Source organism: Hemicordylus capensis, chromosome 2, assembly GCF_027244095.1.
Source record: "Hemicordylus capensis ecotype Gifberg chromosome 2, rHemCap1.1.pri, whole genome shotgun sequence".
Classification (NCBI taxonomy): Eukaryota; Metazoa; Chordata; class Lepidosauria; order Squamata; family Cordylidae; genus Hemicordylus; species Hemicordylus capensis.
The window spans coordinates 259,598,271-259,616,321 of NC_069658.1; the positions used below are offsets into that span (position 1 = coordinate 259,598,271).

Genomic DNA, 18,051 nt, shown 5'->3' on the forward strand with positions numbered 1-18,051 from the left:
CAGCTTTGTCATTTGTAAACAGTGGCGGGGGGACATTCATTTAAGAAACATGATTATTACACTTCCTGAAATCTTTTGCAGACTGGATGTTTTTGCATAAAAGGCTGAAACCTTGTTGACTGCATGTCAACTGATAGCACCTCCTAACCATGGGCTATGATGCTCTGCAGTCACCGAGTCTTTGCAAATATTCTAACTTCTCAGAGTGGAGGTGTCAACAGAACAAACCAAACAGTTTCAGTGGAAGGAGTGAAAGGGCAGTCCTAGTGACAGAAAAGCTCACAGAGAAAAGAGAAAGGAATGGAAAGAGGGCAGTGACAGTGTTGCTCAGGAAGGAAGACTGTAGACTTTGTAGCCAAATGAAAAAGAGACTGTAGTTAGAGCTAAAAGAGGGACAGGGGCAAGTGGTGTGCAAAAAAGTAGGGATGGCAGATTAGGCCCAGCCCAAACTTCTTCCTGGCACATGAGAAAGTGTAGTGAGTCTCAACCCTAACTGCTTGCTGTATTGAGCTCTACCCCGCAATCTTGCCCACAACCATCTCCGGATTATCTCACCCCACCGCAATGTTCGCCTCAGCATGCAGAGCACACTGCATACCCATTGCCTCACTCTCAGAGCCCTTTCTCACAACCAGTGAGAAAGGGCTACCTGGTTTGCGGGGAGGAAGCCCAAAAATGCTTACCTCCACCCTGACAATTGTTCCACCATCCCTGGGCGGGCAGATCGCCTGCCCAGATGAGCACCAGCTGCTGCCAGCAGCTCCAAGGGCCAGGGGGCCAGGACGTGCCATCCTGTGCCACCCCACCCCCGAGCTCATGTAAAGCATCGCATGAGTGCACAGTGCATTATGAGGATCCCCCTCCCCGAGTCTGCCAGCTACTTTCCCCTATCCCTTTTTTTCGCTCTAACTGTAGTCTCTTTTTCATTTGGCTACTAAGTTGGCAGTCTTAAGCTCCCTTAACCCAATTTTTATGCTCATGTGTACTTAGAGTCTTGGAAAAGGCAGTATGATAAAAATTGAGTTTGGGGCAGCCATATGGAAATCAAGTGTGAGCTGGAGGTGTGCCTACCTGTCTGGGGTTGACTTTGTTGGGAGTGTCAGTTATGGCAGGCAAGACCCTCATCTGGGCACACCCGGGGCAGAGCTACAATAAGGTGGAGGGTCTCCTAGGAGCTGCCTGATTTGCCACTCCTCCTGAAGCTCATTTCCCAACTGGCGTGATGGAGCCAGTGAACAAAACATATACCCAACAAGGAACACAGCTGGGAAATAAGCTTCAAGAGACTCATGCAGCCCTTCCAGGGCTCTGGCCATGCCCCCTTTTGTGTGACATCAAGTATTTAAGGAGCACATTGGTAAAGTCACCCCCAGTCCACCACAGATGTTATGGCCAGTTGCAGGAGAATAACAGCGGGAGAGAGGGCTTGCCCTCAACTCCTGCCTGTAGGCTCCCAGTGCCATCTGGTGGGCTACTGTGTGAAACAGGATGCTAGATTAGATGGGCCATGAGCCTGATCCAGCAGGGCTGTTCTTATGTTCTTATGGCTGTGCATGTACAACTAAGCTTAGAGATCATTGCTTGGCAGAAACTAAGAAGTCGTTCTCCTGCTTCATTTCTGTTTCCTAGGCCAAATAGTCCAACTGTGTTTTTCTCCTAATCATTTCCAGCGTTGGCATTCCAGTTTCCAACCACCAGCATCACATCTTGCTTACATGTTCCATCAATTTCAGACTGAACTTGAGCATAAAACTCATCCACTTCCTCTTCTTCTGCAGGGGCGTATCTAGGGTCGGGCAGGCAGGGCACGTGCCCCGGGCGCAACTTGAAGGGGGGCGCCATTTTAATTTTTTTTAAAAAATGGCTGCTGAAAACAAAAAGGCCACTGCATGTGCTCAAATGACCTTTATGAGGCCCTAGGCCATGCCAGGCCTTGTAGGGGCCATTTGAGCATGTGCGGTGGCCATTTTGTTTTCAGCGGCCATTAAAAAAAAATTTTTTTTAAATGGCCACTGCACATGCTCAAATGGTCCCTGCGAGGCCCTAGAGGCCGGGGGGGGACTTTGCAGACCCCCCCATGGCCTTTAGGAAGCCCCCCCCAGAGGCTACAGGTAAATATTAAAAATATATATATATAATATATGTCACTGTACACATATTTAGTTTGGCACTATGTACAGAGACTCAGAGTTTGTGAATACTGAGCTGAAGCTTATGAGCTAGGATTGTATTCATTTGCTTTTACTTTGCTTCTTGTGATAAGTGAGTTAAATGTGATGTCTTAATAATATGGCTATTAATGATGAGTTTGCCTTTGAATCAGTGTGAAATCCTTAGTATTAAGGCCCACTGGGAGTTTCTCGCTCTCTTTCTCTCATTTTAACTGTCTTTCTGAAATACTAGAATATATTACAAGCAGTGACACAGTTTACTCTGCATATCCTTTAATTATTTCCAGAGTAACTGGGGAAAGTCAAATTCTCCATTTATTTTTAAAACTCATGTAATAGTGATGCTACAATTCATAATAGAGAATAAGACAGGCACTTCTGTTTAGTTTTCCAAGTATACCTCCACATAGTATTTGGTTATTTCATGAGCCCCAGCATACTGAGATTTGTAGTTTTCCAGTATTTTTTGGTCTGGCTAAATCCACTGATATATAGTTTTTGAAATATTAAAAGATTAATGAGCTTGACTTGTATTTTTGAGCTGATATGGTAAACTTATCTGAAAGATGGGTGTCAGATGCTTGGACAGGGGGCGCAATTTCAGTGTTTGCCCTAGGCGCTATTTTCTCTAGATACGCCTCTGTTCTTCTGCATCAGTCATTTGGGCAGAGACTTGAAAAACTGTCATGTTAAAGAGTTGTCCATGGAATCTGATTGATATTATTCAGTCACTGACCACATTGTTCCCAAGTACTGTCATTGCTATATCCTTTCTGACTATGAAAGCAACACATTCCTTCTTTGTTTTTCATTTCCTGAGTAGTAAACAGTATGATTTTCTGACTGAAAGTGCCCCATTCCAGTCCATTTTAATTCACTGATGCCCAAGATGTCAATCTGTAGTCAATTCACTTTTCACTGTGTCAAGCTTTCCCATATTCATGCTTCTTACGTTCCATTTCCCCATTGTAATTTTGTCTTTGCATCTTTGGATTTTCTTTTCCCACCTGGCAACATCAACCACTAGACATCCAAAAGGCTTTAATCTAACTGTGTCATAAACACCATCGGTATTCTGAGAAATGCTCAGCTATTCCTCAGTAGCATGTTGAGTACCAGCCAACCTGAGGGGCCTATCATCCAGCACTACATCAACAATCATTCTATTTTGTCTATCCATTTGGTTTTCTTGGTAAAATACAGGAGTGGTTCACCATTACCTTCTCCTGCACAGTATGAAATGATGCCTTTATCATTATCACTTTATTATCACAAGTGATTGTACACCTCCAGCACCTTCCTATATCGCTGCTGCCCAATACAGGTGCCTGCTTGCTTCGGCTGGGCAGCTGGGATAACTTTTGTGCTTTGGGTGACCCTACTGGGAGTATACCTCCCGGCGTACTTTGATCATCCATCCCAGGTACCCACCACCACCACCACAATGAGGCAGCATAGCAGGACTTGGGGGGCCCCACAGTCAGTACCTCCATCTTATTTGGATTCAACTTCAGTTTGTTATCTCTTATTCAGCCCTTGACTGCCTTCAGGCAGGCATTTAGAGAAGATATGCCATTTCCTGATGAGACTGACATAGAGGAGTAGATCTGGGTGTCATCAGCATATTGATAACACCCTGCACCAAAACTCCAGATGATCTCTTCCAGTGGTTTCATGTAGATGTTAAAGAGCATTGGAGACAGTATGGAGCCTTGTAGAAGTCCACACTTTAGTTCTCACTTAGCAGAACAACAGTCTCCAAGTGACACCCTCTGGAATCTACCAAAGAGATAGGAACGGAACCACTGTAAAACAGTGCCACTCAATCCCCCCTCCCTCAGTCTGTCCAGAAGGATACCATGGTTGATGGTATTGAAAGCCACAGAGAAATCCAAAAGGATCAGCAGTCACATTCCATCTGTCAATAACCAGGTTGAGATAATCCATCAGGCCAACCAAGGCAGTCTCAACCCCGTAGCCCACACGAAAGCTAGTTTGAAATGGGTCTAGATAATTTGCATCATATGAGGGGCCACCACCTGCTCAAACACCTTGCCCAACCATGGAAGATTAGGAACAGGTCTGTAATTAGCTAACTCTGAGGGATCCAGTGCAGCTTTCTTCTAAAGTGATCTAATAATAGCCTCCTTAAGACAAGGAGGCATCCTGCCCTCCCTCAGAGAAGCATTTACCAGGCCCTCTCTAATAATATTATTATCAGATGAGATAAGCCAAATTGGAGTCTTCCTCCACTTGCGCTCTAGTCATCTACCTCGCTGCTTCAGCGCCCGTAATTCGTCCAAATATCATGGGACTCTTTAAAGCAAGTTGGAGAGAACACTTAAGAGCTATTGTGTCTACTGCTCTAGTGAGTTTATTATTCCATGTTTGTACCAGAGCATTGACAGAATCATTAGCAGAACCAACCCTAAACCCTTCCAAGGCTTCTTGGAATCCTATTGGGTCCAATAACCTCCTCGAGCAGACCAGTCTAATAGGTCCTTCACCCCTGCAGGGGTGGGTTGTTGCTGCAAGTTCTACCCTAATTTTCATGGTGATCCCTCCATGACAATGGGGAGATGGCAGGAGTCCCCACCTACAGAACACCACTCTGATCAGAGCAAAAGACCAAATGAAGCGTGTGACCAGCATAATGAGTCAGTCCAGAGACCAATTGGGATAGGCCCACAGTCGTCATGGCCTCTATGAACTCTTGAGATGCTCCCAACAACACAGTCCCGAAATGAACATTGAAGTCCCCCACCAACAACAACCTGGGCAACTCCAATGCCAACCCAGCAACCAGGTCCGTCAGTTCAATTAGGGGCTCCGCTGGGCAGTGGGGTGATCGGTACACCAGCAGAAGTCCCAGTCTATCCCTGATCCCTAGACTTAGGTACACACATTCAATATAGGCCAAATCCCTGACAGGGATCCGGGTAAGGGAGATTGTATTCTTATAGATCACAGCCACCCCACCTCCCCTACCCACATCTTTTCACCTGCTCCACCATGGAGTAACCCTCTAGGAGAAGCTGGGACCAAACTGGATCACTAGCCTCTCCCAACCAGGTCTCTGTGATACATACCAGGTCAAGTCCTTCATCCATAATCAAAGTAATGGATGGCCTCAGATTTATTTTGAACTGACCTGGCATTACAGAGTAATAAGGTGAGGTTCTGTGGGTGGGTGGCAGTGCTCTCCAACGTCAAAGAGGTGGTAGGCTGCTTGAAGGGGAAACAGCAATAACATTTCTGAATTCCCTTTCCTTATAATGGCCCACTGGCCTACCAATACCATATCTTCGTCATTTCCCCACCACCACTGGAATAGCTGCTCCAAGGTCATCCCCCACCTCCCCATCTCTGTTCAACCCAAGACACATACCTGCGCCAGGCATAACTAAGTACAAGGCAACAATGAAGTGAGCAGAAGTCTTCCTTCCAGCCTTCCAAAAACAATAAGTTGGCCCCAGCCCTCAATTCCACCCTGAAGGCTGCCACCAAAGGCCAGCCCCCTTTGGTGGCTGACTTTGGACATGCTATTGCCCTCCAAATCAAAATGCTGAGAGTGACCTGGAGTTGGAGAAGCAAATCAGAGAGGCATCAAGGAGAGACAGAGCTGTAATAGAGAGAAGAGTAACTGGAAGACACGCTGTTGGGTAAGGAGTTTTTAATCTGACTTCTATGCCCCACTCTCCTCCTTGGTGGGGAAAAGGGTCTAGTGGAGACTTTTCTGTGCTATTTTCCTCCTCTTTGCAGCCTGTTTGCTATCTGGGGCTGAACTCACTCTAATTGCATTTTGATATCCTGCACCTGGGGCAAGCTGCTTGAGTGGTTGAGGTGAGGGCCTCACCAGTTGAGTTTCTGATCTTCCAGCCCTTATTAGGGTTTGCAGCTAGAAGTGGAGGCTGCTCTGTCCCCTTCTGCATTATCTGAAACATTTGCACCCTCACAGCTTTGGGGATTTTGCTTGCTAAACTAGATACCACCCAGTTCCTGTCGGCAATCCCCCAGATGTCATTTTAAAAGCTGCTCTGCAACATTTTTTATTTTAAGCATCAGTCTGGTTCCATCTTGGTTCAAGTAGACCTTTTGGCTTTTCAACAGGCTTTGCTTGCCCCAAAATGGATCCCAGTGTCTAACAAATCTAAACCACTTCTCTCGGCATCACTGTCTCATCCACACATTGAGATCCCTCAACTCCATCTATCTCACTGTCCCTATGTGTGGAACAGGTAGCACTTCAGATAATACTACCCTGGGGATCCTGGACCAATATGCTACCTAGCAGCCTGAATTTGGCTTCCAGGACCTCCTAACTACATTTCCCAACATCGTTGGTACCAACGTGCACCACGACAGCTGACTCCTCCCCTGCACTGCCTAATAGCCTATCTAGATGCTATGTTAGGTCCACAACCTTTGCGCCACTGCCAGGCAGGCAAGTCACTATGTGGTCTACACGTGGGTCACAAATCCATCTCTCTATGCCCCTAATAAGCAAATCACCCACTACAAGGAGGCTTCCAGCTCCCAGAAGAGTAACCTCTGTGTGAGAGGATACAGGCACATCACCCAAGGAAAGGATCCCCTCTAAGGGAGCATCCCCTTCTTCCTCAGCCTGATGTCTTCCTTCCTTGAGACCTTCATTCTCCATGAATGCAAAGGAGCTGGCAACCTGGGAGTGAGATGCCTCTATCATATCCCTGAGGATCTCCCCCACATGCCTCTCTCCCTCCTTGAGCCTCTCCAGATCAGCCACCTTGGATTATAGGGAACAAACGTGTTCCCTGAGAGCCAGGAGCTCTTTTCACTAAGCACACACCCATGACTTCTGCCTCTCAGGCAGATAATTGTACATGCAACACTCAGTGCAATATACTGGGTAGTACCCCCTCCCATTCTGGCATTCTACCTTCATAACTGTTTTGATTGGCTATTTATAATATATAGAGCTTATTTACTTGAAAGTTACATCTTAGCTGCAGTTGTCAGCTAATTAAAGCTTTTAAGCACTGTCCTCCAAAGAACTACCCCAAGGAGGGGAATAGTACTCACTTTCTCATGCTTTGTGATAAAGGGAGGGGGGGCTGTTCGTGCACACACAGATACATTTGCACAATTCCCTACTAAACACCACAGAAAACTCCTTTGATATATGTTTGCTATTTCCTGTTTGCAAATTTCCATGGAGCAAGCTCTTCTAGTCTGAGCCTTGTCTTCTCAAGAGCTTCTTTCAAACTGAGCCACCTCTGAAATTTGGCCCCTCTCAGAAGTTGTGTGACTCACCTGGAGCTAATCCCCACCCACTGTCACTCGGGGCACAATTGAAATAAACTGTCCTGTCAAAATGAAACCTCTTGCCAGCCAGAAATCAAACTCTAGAAAAGACTAGCCCAAGCAAATTTAGCTTGTCCTTCCCCCCTTGTTTTCTTGTTATTTAATTGAATTGCATGTACTTTTTCAATTGGGGAAAAAAATCACCCCAATATGTTGATATATTTTAAAACACAATACATTATTTATTTATATAAGACATCCACAATAATAAAACGGAAAAGAGATTGTTAAAAATCTCACTACAATACAGCAGCTAATAAATACAGAAAATAAAGTGTCTAGCACTTAGAAGCGGCATAAAACTAAAAGCATAGTTTAATAAGTGTTTTTTACATTTCTTTTTTTTGATAGACAAGCAGACATGGATTTAGACAGGTCTCTCTCACAGGAAGGCATTATGAAATCTAGAGATAACTACAGAAAAGCATCTGCTCCTCTTTTTATTTATTTATTTTATTTATTTTTGCATTTATATACCGCCTTTCGTTAAAAAGATAACCCCAAGGCGGTTTACAAAAGTTAAAAACATACAATAAAAAGACAATAAAAATATCATGTTAAAAATATAAAAACATAAAAACAGGCATAAAAACAATACAACAAATAAAAACACAAAGAAGCTGCAGTAGAAAACGATCATGTAAAAGCCTGGGTAAAAAGCCAAGTCTTTAAAAGCTTTCTAAAAGCCGTGATGGAGTCCGAGGAACGAATGGCCACTGGGAGAGCATTCCAGAGTCTGGGGGCAGCAACAGAGAAGGCCCTGTCCCGAGTGCACGACAGCCGGGCCTCCCTCATTGTCGGCACCTGGAGCAGGGCCCCCTCAGATGTCCTTGTCAAGCGGGCAGCAACCCGTGGGAGCAGGCGGTCCCTCAGATACCCCGGGCCCAAACCGTTTAGGGCTTTAAAGGTCAAAACCAGCACCTTGAATTGGACCCGGAAACGAACCGGCAGCCAGTGCAGCTCTTTCAAAATGGGGGTGATATGTTCCCAACGGGCAGCTCCGGATAAAACCCTAGCTGCCACGTTTTGCACTAGCTGCAGTTTCCGGATATTCTTCAAGGGCAGCCCCACGTAGAGCGCGTTACAGTAATCCAGCCGCGACGTGACTAAGGCGTGGGTAACCGTGGCCAGATCTGCCTTCTCGAGAAAGGGACGCAGCTGGCGCACCAGCCGAAGCCGTGCAAAGGCACCCCTGGCCACCGCCTCCACCTGAGCTTCCAAAAGCAGAGCCGGGTCCAGTAGTACCCCCAAGCTGCGTACTTGCTCCTTCAAGGGGAGTGCAACCCCATCCAGAACCGGTAAAATCTCCTCATCCCGATTGGCTCTCCTACTGACCAACAGTACCTCCGTCTTATCCGGATTCAATTTCAGTCTGTTAGCCCACATCCAACCCATCACGGCCTCCAGCCCCCGATTCAGGACATCCACCGCCTCCCTAGGATCAGATGACAAGGAGAGATAGAGCTGAGTGTCATCCGCATATTGCTGACAACTCAGTCCAAATCTCCGGATGACCTCTCCCAGCGGCTTCATGTAGATGTTAAACAGCATGGGGGACAAGACCGATCCCTGCGGGACCCCACAGGCCAACGGCCACGGGGCCGAGCAGTAGTCCCCCAGCACCACCTTCTGAACCCTCCCCTCAAGAAAGGACCGAAACCACTGCAACGCAGTGCCTCCGATTCCCATACTCGAGAGGCGGCCCAGAAGGATACCATGGTCGATGGTATCGAACGCCGCCGAGAGGTCCAGCAGAACCAACAGGGACGCACTCCCCCTGTCTAGTTCCCGGCGTAGGTCATCCACTAGGGCGACCAAGGCAGTCTCAGTCCCATACCCGGGGCGGAAGCCAGATTGAAAAGGGTCCAGATAATCCGTATCATCCAAGACCCTCTGCAGCTGGGACGCCACCACACGCTCCATCACCTTGCCCAAAAAGGGGAGGTTAGACACAGGTCTATAGCTGTCCAGGCTGGAGGGATCAAGGGAGGGCTTTTTTAATAGAGGTCTTACCACCGCCTCCTTAAGGCACGATGGGATCCTGCCCTCCCTTAATGAAGCATTAACGATCACCTCCAGCCATCTACCTGTCCCCTCCCTGGCAGCTTTTATTAGCCATGAAGGGCAAGGGTCAAGAGCGCACGAAGTTGCCCGCACACTGCCCAGGATCTTGTCCACATCCTCAGGCCGCACCAACCGAAAAGAATCCAACACAACGGGACCAGATGGTACCAAAGGCACGTCTGCCGGAACTGCCAAAACTCTGGAGTCCAGGTCAGCACGGATGCAAGCGACTTTATCTGCAAAGCGACAGGCAAACCGATCACAAAGAGCTGTAGATGGCTCCTCCCCCATTGTCTGGGGGGATGTGTGGAGCAAGGTTTTCACCACACGAAACAGCTCTGTTTGTCTGCACTGAGCAGACGCAATGGAGGCGGAGAAAAAGCATTTCTTCGCCGCCCCCACCGCCACGGCATAGTCCCTAAAATGGGCTCTAGCCCGTGTTCGGTCGGATTCGTGACGACTCTTCCTCCAGCGTCGTTCCAGCCGTCGCCTGAGTTGCTTCATCGCCCTAAGCTCCGAGGAAAACCAAGGAGCCGAACGGGCTCCACCAAGCCGGAGAGGGCGCTTGGGGGCAACCGTGTCAACAGCCCGGGCCATCTCTCCATTCCAGAGATCAACCAAGGCCTCGACAGGGTCACCAGCTCTGGACACTGGAAACTCCCCGAGGGCCGTCTGAAATCCAAGCGGATCCATAAGCCTCCGGGGGCGGACCATCTTAATCGGCCCACCACCCCTGCAGAGGGTAGACGGAGCAGTCAAACTAAACCCCACCAGGTGATGATCTGTCCATGACAAGGGAGTGGTCTCAGATTCCCCCACCTCCAGATCATTTATTTCCCGGTCGGCAAAAACCAGATCCAGAGTGTGTCCCGCCACATGGGTAGGGCCCGATACCAATTGAGACAGGCCCATGGTTGCCATGGAGGCCATGAAATCCTGAGCTGCACCCACTAGGGGAGCCTCAGCGTGGACATTGAAATCCCCCAAAACAATAAGCCTGGGGGAACCCAAAGCCACCTCCGAGACCACCCCCGCCAGCTCAGGTAGGGAGACTGAAGTGCAGCGGGGTGGTCGGTACACCAGCAGAATCCCCAGCCTATCTCGGAGGCCCACCCTCAAGGACAAACACTCAAAATTCTGAGATTGCCTGACCGGGCACCTGGAAACGGGAAGAGTCTCACGAAAGATGACTGCAACGCCTCCTCCCCGACCCTCGAGGCGGGGCTGCTGCACGATCTGGAAACCTGGAGGACAAAGCTGAGAGAGACCAACCCCGCCCAGCGGATCCAACCAGGTCTCCGTCACGCATACCAGGTCAGCATGCTCATCCACAATCAGATCGTGGATAAGAGATGTTTTTGTGTTAACTGACCTGGCATTCAGCAGCAGCACCCTAATCCTCGAAGGAGTGTTCCCAGAGCTCCCTAGGGTCAGAGGGTTGGGAGAAGGGCCGGAAAAAGGAACAGGCCTCAATTGCCTGGACCGATTTCCCCTGTAATGGCCTGCCGAACTCCCACCGCCATACCTCCCTCTGCCCGCTACCCGTGATATTGCCGCCCCCACTCCAGACCCACTTTTTCGCTCCCCCAGGCACATCTCCCCAGAATAAACCACCACGGCTTCTTGGCTTAATAAAAAACCAAGACCAGACTTGCGTGATCTCCTGCTAGCTTCTTGATTGTGGGAAGACAGATCTTCAGGGCAGAAGGAAAGGATCTTCAGGGCCCCAGGCAGCTCACCCCACGGCTGAGAGCCACAAGGACGAGAGCCCTTGTGCTCTCGCCCTTCGGCTCACGCCAAGAGGCTCACGCCCCTGGCCCAGCCTGAGCTTTAAAGCAGCAGAGTCAGCCCCACAGATGGAACACACCTGAAGAAAGGTAGGGCAGAAGCAGAAACACAAAACTCTTGCCTACCCGCTGTACCAATGATGGAATAGAGACACACAATAGGTTTTCCTGCTGTTGTATATCTTTTAGTTTTAGTTTTTTTAAATTTTTGATGCTTTATTGTGTTGTTCTGAGATATTTCTAAGATGAACTCTGATAAAAGTCCTTGAAACAAATAAGAGTAGGGGCTTTCATTATGGCACTAGCATTCATGTTTTGTAGAGCTGCCATATTAATAAATAACACAAGAAAGGCTGCAGCAAATGGCCCAGCCTTGGTCTGCATGTCCCTCTCTCCCATTTTCTTGACCAACATTCACACAACAATCATGCACATACTGAATATATGGAATGAGCAATAGGATTACACATCCTTGCCCTGACCTCTACATGATCTACCAAAGGTCACAACAGGGCTCATACATGTACAACTATATGTGCAAAAATGCTCTGTGCAAGTACTTGGAGACCACATGATTCTGCAATAGTGGCTTGGAATTAGGGATGTATCTGAAGTACTTTTAAAGTTGCTTTCAGTATTTTTTGCAGCCAAACACAGATTTATGATAAGCAATTTAACTGAAGATCGTATGTCTGATCGCTTAAACCGTGTAAGGGGCTGGCAAAAGGCGGAGCTTAAATTGATTTAAACTCTCTATAAATCCACCTGGCCAACAGAGACAGAGGTAATGGAGCTCATTAGCAGGGACTCTGGGACCCACCAGATCAACGGAAGGACAGCCAGAAACAACCAGACAGTAAAGCCTGGAGCAGAGATTATTTGGCATTATTTCATAAGTGGTCTGCCAAGTGTTCATTTATTGAAGGTTTCATGTGTCAGTAATACAATTAAGTCTGTCTGTCTGTCTGTCTGTCTGTTTGTGTAGGAAGCCCTAGCTGGTTCAGGGGTAGGGCTTCATGTCTGGCAGGGCTCACCTGTGAAGGAGAACTCAGGTGAGATCCAGGAAGGTGGAAGAGGTGGATTTCAGAACACCCTCCAGTGAGAAATAGTGGGGTGACTAACAGAAAAGGGGAAGGCTGTTTCTTTAGGTTCCCTGGGAAGGTGAGAAGTCTTGCAGAAAATTAATCACATCCAGCCATGAAAGAAACAACCCAAACATACTGTAGGAGAGAAGATACAGCTGATGCTGAGAAAAGTAATATGCAATAAAAGAAACACTACAGCAGCAAGCACTTGCCTCATTTAACTATGCATCTTTTAGCAGCCTTTGATGGACTACCCTCTAAGAGATGAAGCCATCACAGAGGTCAAAACAAACTTTGTACCATAGAGTTGTCAGTGTACATAAGTGTTGTGCAAGTGTGGCTATTTCTGTGCACTGAAATTGCGTCCCATCCATTTTCATATAACGCTTGAACTAGCTGATGCATCAGATTTGCGGCACAGCCAAAGATGTTCTATATTGCACATGGAGGAGCTGGCTGTGGCTTCACCCTCATCATTCAGATATGCACAGTTTCCTCCATCACCAATCACCTGCAACCTGCAACACAAACAGCACAAAGCTGGAATCAAGCAAGGCTTGTTTCCCTGACAGCATCAGAGAGGGATCTTGCTATTCTTGGATAATGTACTAATAGAAGCACAAATAGGCAGGTTTCATTTGACGTGTTAACCATGTATCTTTTTTTTTTCTGGTGACATGTTCTTGAGCAGGATCCTTGATGAAAAATTGAAGCTGCTCTATAAGACTATTAGTCCATCTATAAGACTATTAGCCCCAGTCCTGCCTTGTTCTGATCAGCAGCAACTCTCCAAGATCTCAAGCATAGGTTTCCCCCCATATTTGTATTATGGTACCATGAACTGAATTTAGGACCTCCCTCTGTATTCAAAGCAGGTGCTTTGCCATTAAGACACTAGCAACACAAATCAATGTCCTGCTCATAGATCTTCCCAGGAAAATACTCCCATGTTCCACAAATATTTGCCTCTGTGATCATGTCAGAAAGTCATAGCATTAAACACACGATGTGATGCCGGAATTCAACTTGACCAACCAGTGAAACTCTTCTGAAAAAGCCAAGATGACGAACCATTAATAGCAAAGGCCTGTTGTGGTGGCTTGTATTTCACGGGGCTGGTTAGGATGATATTTTGCCCAACCCACTAGCCTGCTCCACGTGATAAAGATGTTGCATGTGTGTCTGCAGCGTTTTTCCCCAGTGGGAGGGTGGGGGAACAAAATAGGATTGCACATGTGTGGACTGCACTATAATTCAGGACTAACATGAGATACAACCCAACAAATATATTAAAGTTATAGACCTTCATTGATACAGCATGTAATACTAATTCTCTCACATTTTCTTAGTGGGACAGGGGAAGGAAACAGATGGAAGCTTTGTATTTCTAAACTAGTGTTTATTGAAGCTTCATGAAAGAGTGATAGAGATAAATAGATAAACCGTTATGTCTTAGCGTAAGTTCACATTCACCCCAATCATATACAATGCAGCAAGAAAAACTCTGCATGCTTCCCCACCCCCATTCCACATTACTAACAGGGAAATGCACATCATTACAGCAGAACATGAGCTAAGCTGTAGTATATTAGGGCTGCACAACTTTGGCCCTCCAGCGGATGTTGGACTACAACTCCCATAATCCCTGACTATTGTGGCTGGGGATGATGGGAGCTGTATTCCAAAAACAGCTGGAGGGTCAAAGGTATGGGATGAGGAGAACCCAACACATGGCTGTCATTTTCAGATATTGCACCCGATCCCAATTTCAGAAACAGGATCCATCCAATTATCAATAAATTTCAGGCCTGACCAAGGTAGACTAATAAAATAAATAAGTCTCACTACTGTAGACGAAAGGGAAGGAGGACTCACACTGAATTATCTCCATTGATCCATTTCCATGGTTGTCCTTTCTCTCTTCTGAGGCCAATCCAGTAGGAACTTTTGCCTTTGTATTTCATGACAAAATCCTTTAAAGAAAACAAAGGTGGAACTGAAAATGTAGGAACTGAGCATTTCCCCCCTACACCTAACGATGTTGATGGAATAAAAGGTCCACTTGGCCTTTTACAATCTGTGACTTAAATTCTGTGCAGAGAGCCACCAGTCTAAGGGAGAGGGGCGCTTGCTGCTTCCATGGCACCCTAAGGCTCCCCTGGACTGCTTCCAAAGGTGGGGAGGCTCTGTGCCAATAATAAGCAATGCATCATCACACTTGCAACAGTAGTTCTACTGGGAGTGATGGGAGAAGAATAACAAGTGCAATGACACACAGAGCCTCCCTGCCTTCAGAAGCAGTGCTGGCAAGCAGTCACAACTGCTGCAGGTGCTGCGGGGGGCAACAAATGGCACCTTTAAGTGTAAATTGGTAGGTGCTCTTCCCAGCAGTGGCACACCGTCCAGTACCTGCTGCGGTAATCAGCTCTGCCATTCAGCTGGCCTCTGCACATGCATGGAGGCCATTTGTTGGCCATGCAACAAGTGGCCAGCTGAGTGGTGGAGCTGATCCTCCACCCCAGCAGGTACTGGGCAGTGTGCCACTGCTGGGAAGAGCTTTCAGGTGTGGTGGTACGGGAGGTAAGCACCTACTAAATTACACTTAAAGGTGCCTCCTGCCGCCCCCCGCACCAGCTGCCACTGCTGGCAAGGTGCAGAGTGCTGCAGAAGGAGCAAGTACTCCTATCCATTGGATCGACAGTTCTCTGCGCAGAATGTAAGTCAGTGATTTCTACCACTGGCATTTAGACTTCGCCAATATGTTCATGATGAGCTAAATGTTTACAGTTAAGGTTTTTTTAAAAAAAAAGTTCCTCATTTTACATGTCACCACAGAAGCAGCTTTAGTTCCTTCATGCTGCCTTAGGGCTGAGTATGGTAACCCATAAAGCAACATTAGGAACATAGGAAGCTGCCATATACTGAGTCAGACCATTGGTCTGTCTAGCTCAGTATTGTCTACACAGACTGGCAGCAGCTTCTCCAGGAGTCTCTCTCAGCCCTATCTTGGAGATGCTGCCATGGAGGGAACTTGAAACCTTCTGCTCTTCCCAGAGTGGCTCCATCCCTTGAGGGGGATATCTTACAGTGCTCACACTTCTAGTCTCCCATTCAAATGCAACCAGGGCAGACCCTGCTTAGCTAAGGGGACAAGTCATGCTTGCTACCACAAGACCAGCTCTCCTCTCCTTACATTACTCTATTCAAAAGGATCAGCCTATGACAAATGTTATAAGTTGTACCACTCACCATGTCCTCACTTTCGATCCTAGCCAGGGATGCATTATGTGCAGCACAGAACTTCTGACTGGAGGACCAATCTTTTTCTTCCTTTGAGAAGTAGTAACAATTCCCCTCATACCAATTCCAGTAACGTGGGCATGGTGGCCCACGATGTGCAGCAACATCGTGAGATGGTTTTCTTACCAGCACTGAGAAAAGAACAGATAATTAGGCAGTGCCTTGTCAATGACCGCCTCCACCCTCTGAAAAACACAGAGAAACTTGATTGACTAGGTTGCTCACAGTACACGCCACTACCCTGAGTGAGTTCAGCAGTGCACTAGAACAGTGTTTCTCAACCTTTTTGGACTCAAGGACCGCTAAATCATTTGTGCAGTGTGTCAAGGACCGCTACATTCTTTGTGTGCAGTTTCCCGGACCAGCAGTTAATAAAGGGGTTTCAAGTTCAATTTTATTTTATATATCTAACAGACTTCTATACCTGTCCAAAACTTGCATCTCTGGGCAGCTTGCAATTAAAATAATATCATAAAATAAAATTTGATAAACAATAAACTGTATTTTATTTACATACTATTTACATACTCATCAAAATGCACACAAGAAATTAAGTTAATGTGAACATTGGTCTTGTCTAGTTTTCACCAGCCGCTCTATCCGTGGTGCAATCTTCGTTAGGGCCAAGCGTAAAGAATTAGTAATTTCAAGTCTGTTGCGTGTTTTGGTTTTGATAAGACTCATACTTGAAAATCCAACCTCACATAAATATGTTGATGAAAATGGAAGAAGAATTTTCATTGCCTTTTTGTGGAGAATCTCATACTCATCCTTGAGTTTTATCCAAAACTGTGCTATGGGCATTGATTGAAAGGCAGATTGGAGACCAGCATCTGATGACACCTCCAGCAACATTTCTTCTTCTTGAATGGTCAAATTATTTTGGCTGTGTGTCACAAATGGATCTTGCACCCATAGATTTCCCTTTCGCTGATCTTCGCCTGCTGGATAGTAGTCCTCAAACTGTTGCTGTAATGATTTGAGGTGATCATGTATCAAAATCTTGATGCTGCTATGGTCAAAGTCGAGACCTTCATCAGAACAAATTAGAGAGGAAAATGTCTCAAACATGTCATAGTTTCCTCCTTCAGACCGATGTATCCACAATTCCAACTTTTTTTTAAATGCACTAATTTTATTGCCCATAGTAAAAATTGTTGCCAGTGGGCCTTGTAAGCTTAAATTAAGAGAATTTATCGCATTGAAAATATCAGACAAGTATGCAACTTTTGCAATCCAGTCAGCATTTTGCAGGCATGTGATGTAACTGCTATCGCATTTTTTTTGCATCAAGAACATTTTGATTTCTTTCCTTAATTCAAACAACCTTGTCAGAACTTTTCCTCGAGATAGCCAGCGTACTTCTGCATGCAGTAATAAATGATTATGCTCAGACCCCATCTCATCACACAAAATTGTGAACAACCTTGAATTCAAAGCGTTACACTTGATGAAATTGATGATTTTAACCGCCTGCGCCAATACTTCATGCAAATCTGGTGACATTTTCTTTGCCGCTAAGTGCTGGCGATGAATCAAACAGTGACTGTGAACCATGTTTTCAGAAGCGACTGCCCTAATCTTTGCCAAAACACCAGAATGTTTGCCCAGCATACTTGCAGCACCATCCGTGCATACAGCAACACAGTTTTTCCAGTCAAGTTGAGATTTTTCCATGTATTCATTCAATGCTTTGAATATTTCAGCTCCCGTTGTGTGTGATGGTAATTCACAGCAACATAACAATTCTTCCGACATATCTTTGGCTTCATAGTCAATGTAACGCACATAACATAGTAATATGGCATGGTTAGAAATGTCAGTTGATTCATCCAGCTGCAATGAAAATAACTTTGACAATTTGACTTTTCCAATGACTTGCTCTTCAATATCAGATGAAAGTTCATTAATTCTCCTGCTTATTGTGTCATTCGATAAAGACAAATCTTTCATTTTCTTAGACGCAGAAGATCCTAGAAGCTCATTGCAAACGTCGATCAGACACGGCTTTATCAAAGTCTCACCGATGCTGTGAGGTTTTTTGGACTTTGCGATACGCATTGCAACCAGATAAGCAGCTTTCATCAATGAATGATCAACAGCAGCTGATCGAACTAATACCTGCTTTTGAAGTGACAGTTCTTTACTTTTTCTTACAAAAAAATCCTTTGGTTTGTTCTCAAATTGTTTGTGCCTTGTTTGTAAATGACGAAGAAGTTTTGCCGGCTTCATAGCTTCATTGGCTAATACAGTGGAACATAGCACACACTGAGGTCTTGGTGCCTTTTCAGAACCAGGGCT

The 18,051-nt window shown here is 46.2% G+C and overlaps 1 protein-coding gene across 1 annotated transcript; it reads right to left on the reverse strand.

Moving 5' to 3' along the window:
- Nucleotides 1–12,826: 12,826 nt before the first annotated feature.
- On the reverse strand, nt 12,827–17,811 carry LOC128343958 (C-type lectin domain family 2 member D-like). The gene is made up of 4 exons (XM_053293398.1): nt 17,775–17,811; nt 15,700–15,881; nt 14,326–14,423; nt 12,827–12,968 (listed from the first exon to the last, which is right to left on the reverse strand). Exons 1-4 carry the CDS (start codon nt 17,809–17,811, stop codon nt 12,827–12,829), a joined length of 459 nt encoding a protein of 152 aa, XP_053149373.1.
- Nucleotides 17,812–18,051: the final 240 nt, after the last annotated feature.

Excerpts from the sequence above, each read along its gene's own strand:
- LOC128343958 (XM_053293398.1), bottom strand. The coding sequence starts at position 17,811 with ATGCGTATCGCAAAGTCCAAAAAACCTCACAGCATCG. Across the intron at positions 15,882-17,774 it reads CAAAAAACCTCACAGCATCG|TGCTGGTAAGAAAACCATCT; the intron begins GTGAGACTTTGA and ends TTCTTTTCTCAG. Across the intron at positions 14,424-15,699 it reads GGATCGAAAGTGAGGACATG|GATTTTGTCATGAAATACAA; the intron begins GTGAGTGGTACA and ends TTTTCTTTAAAG.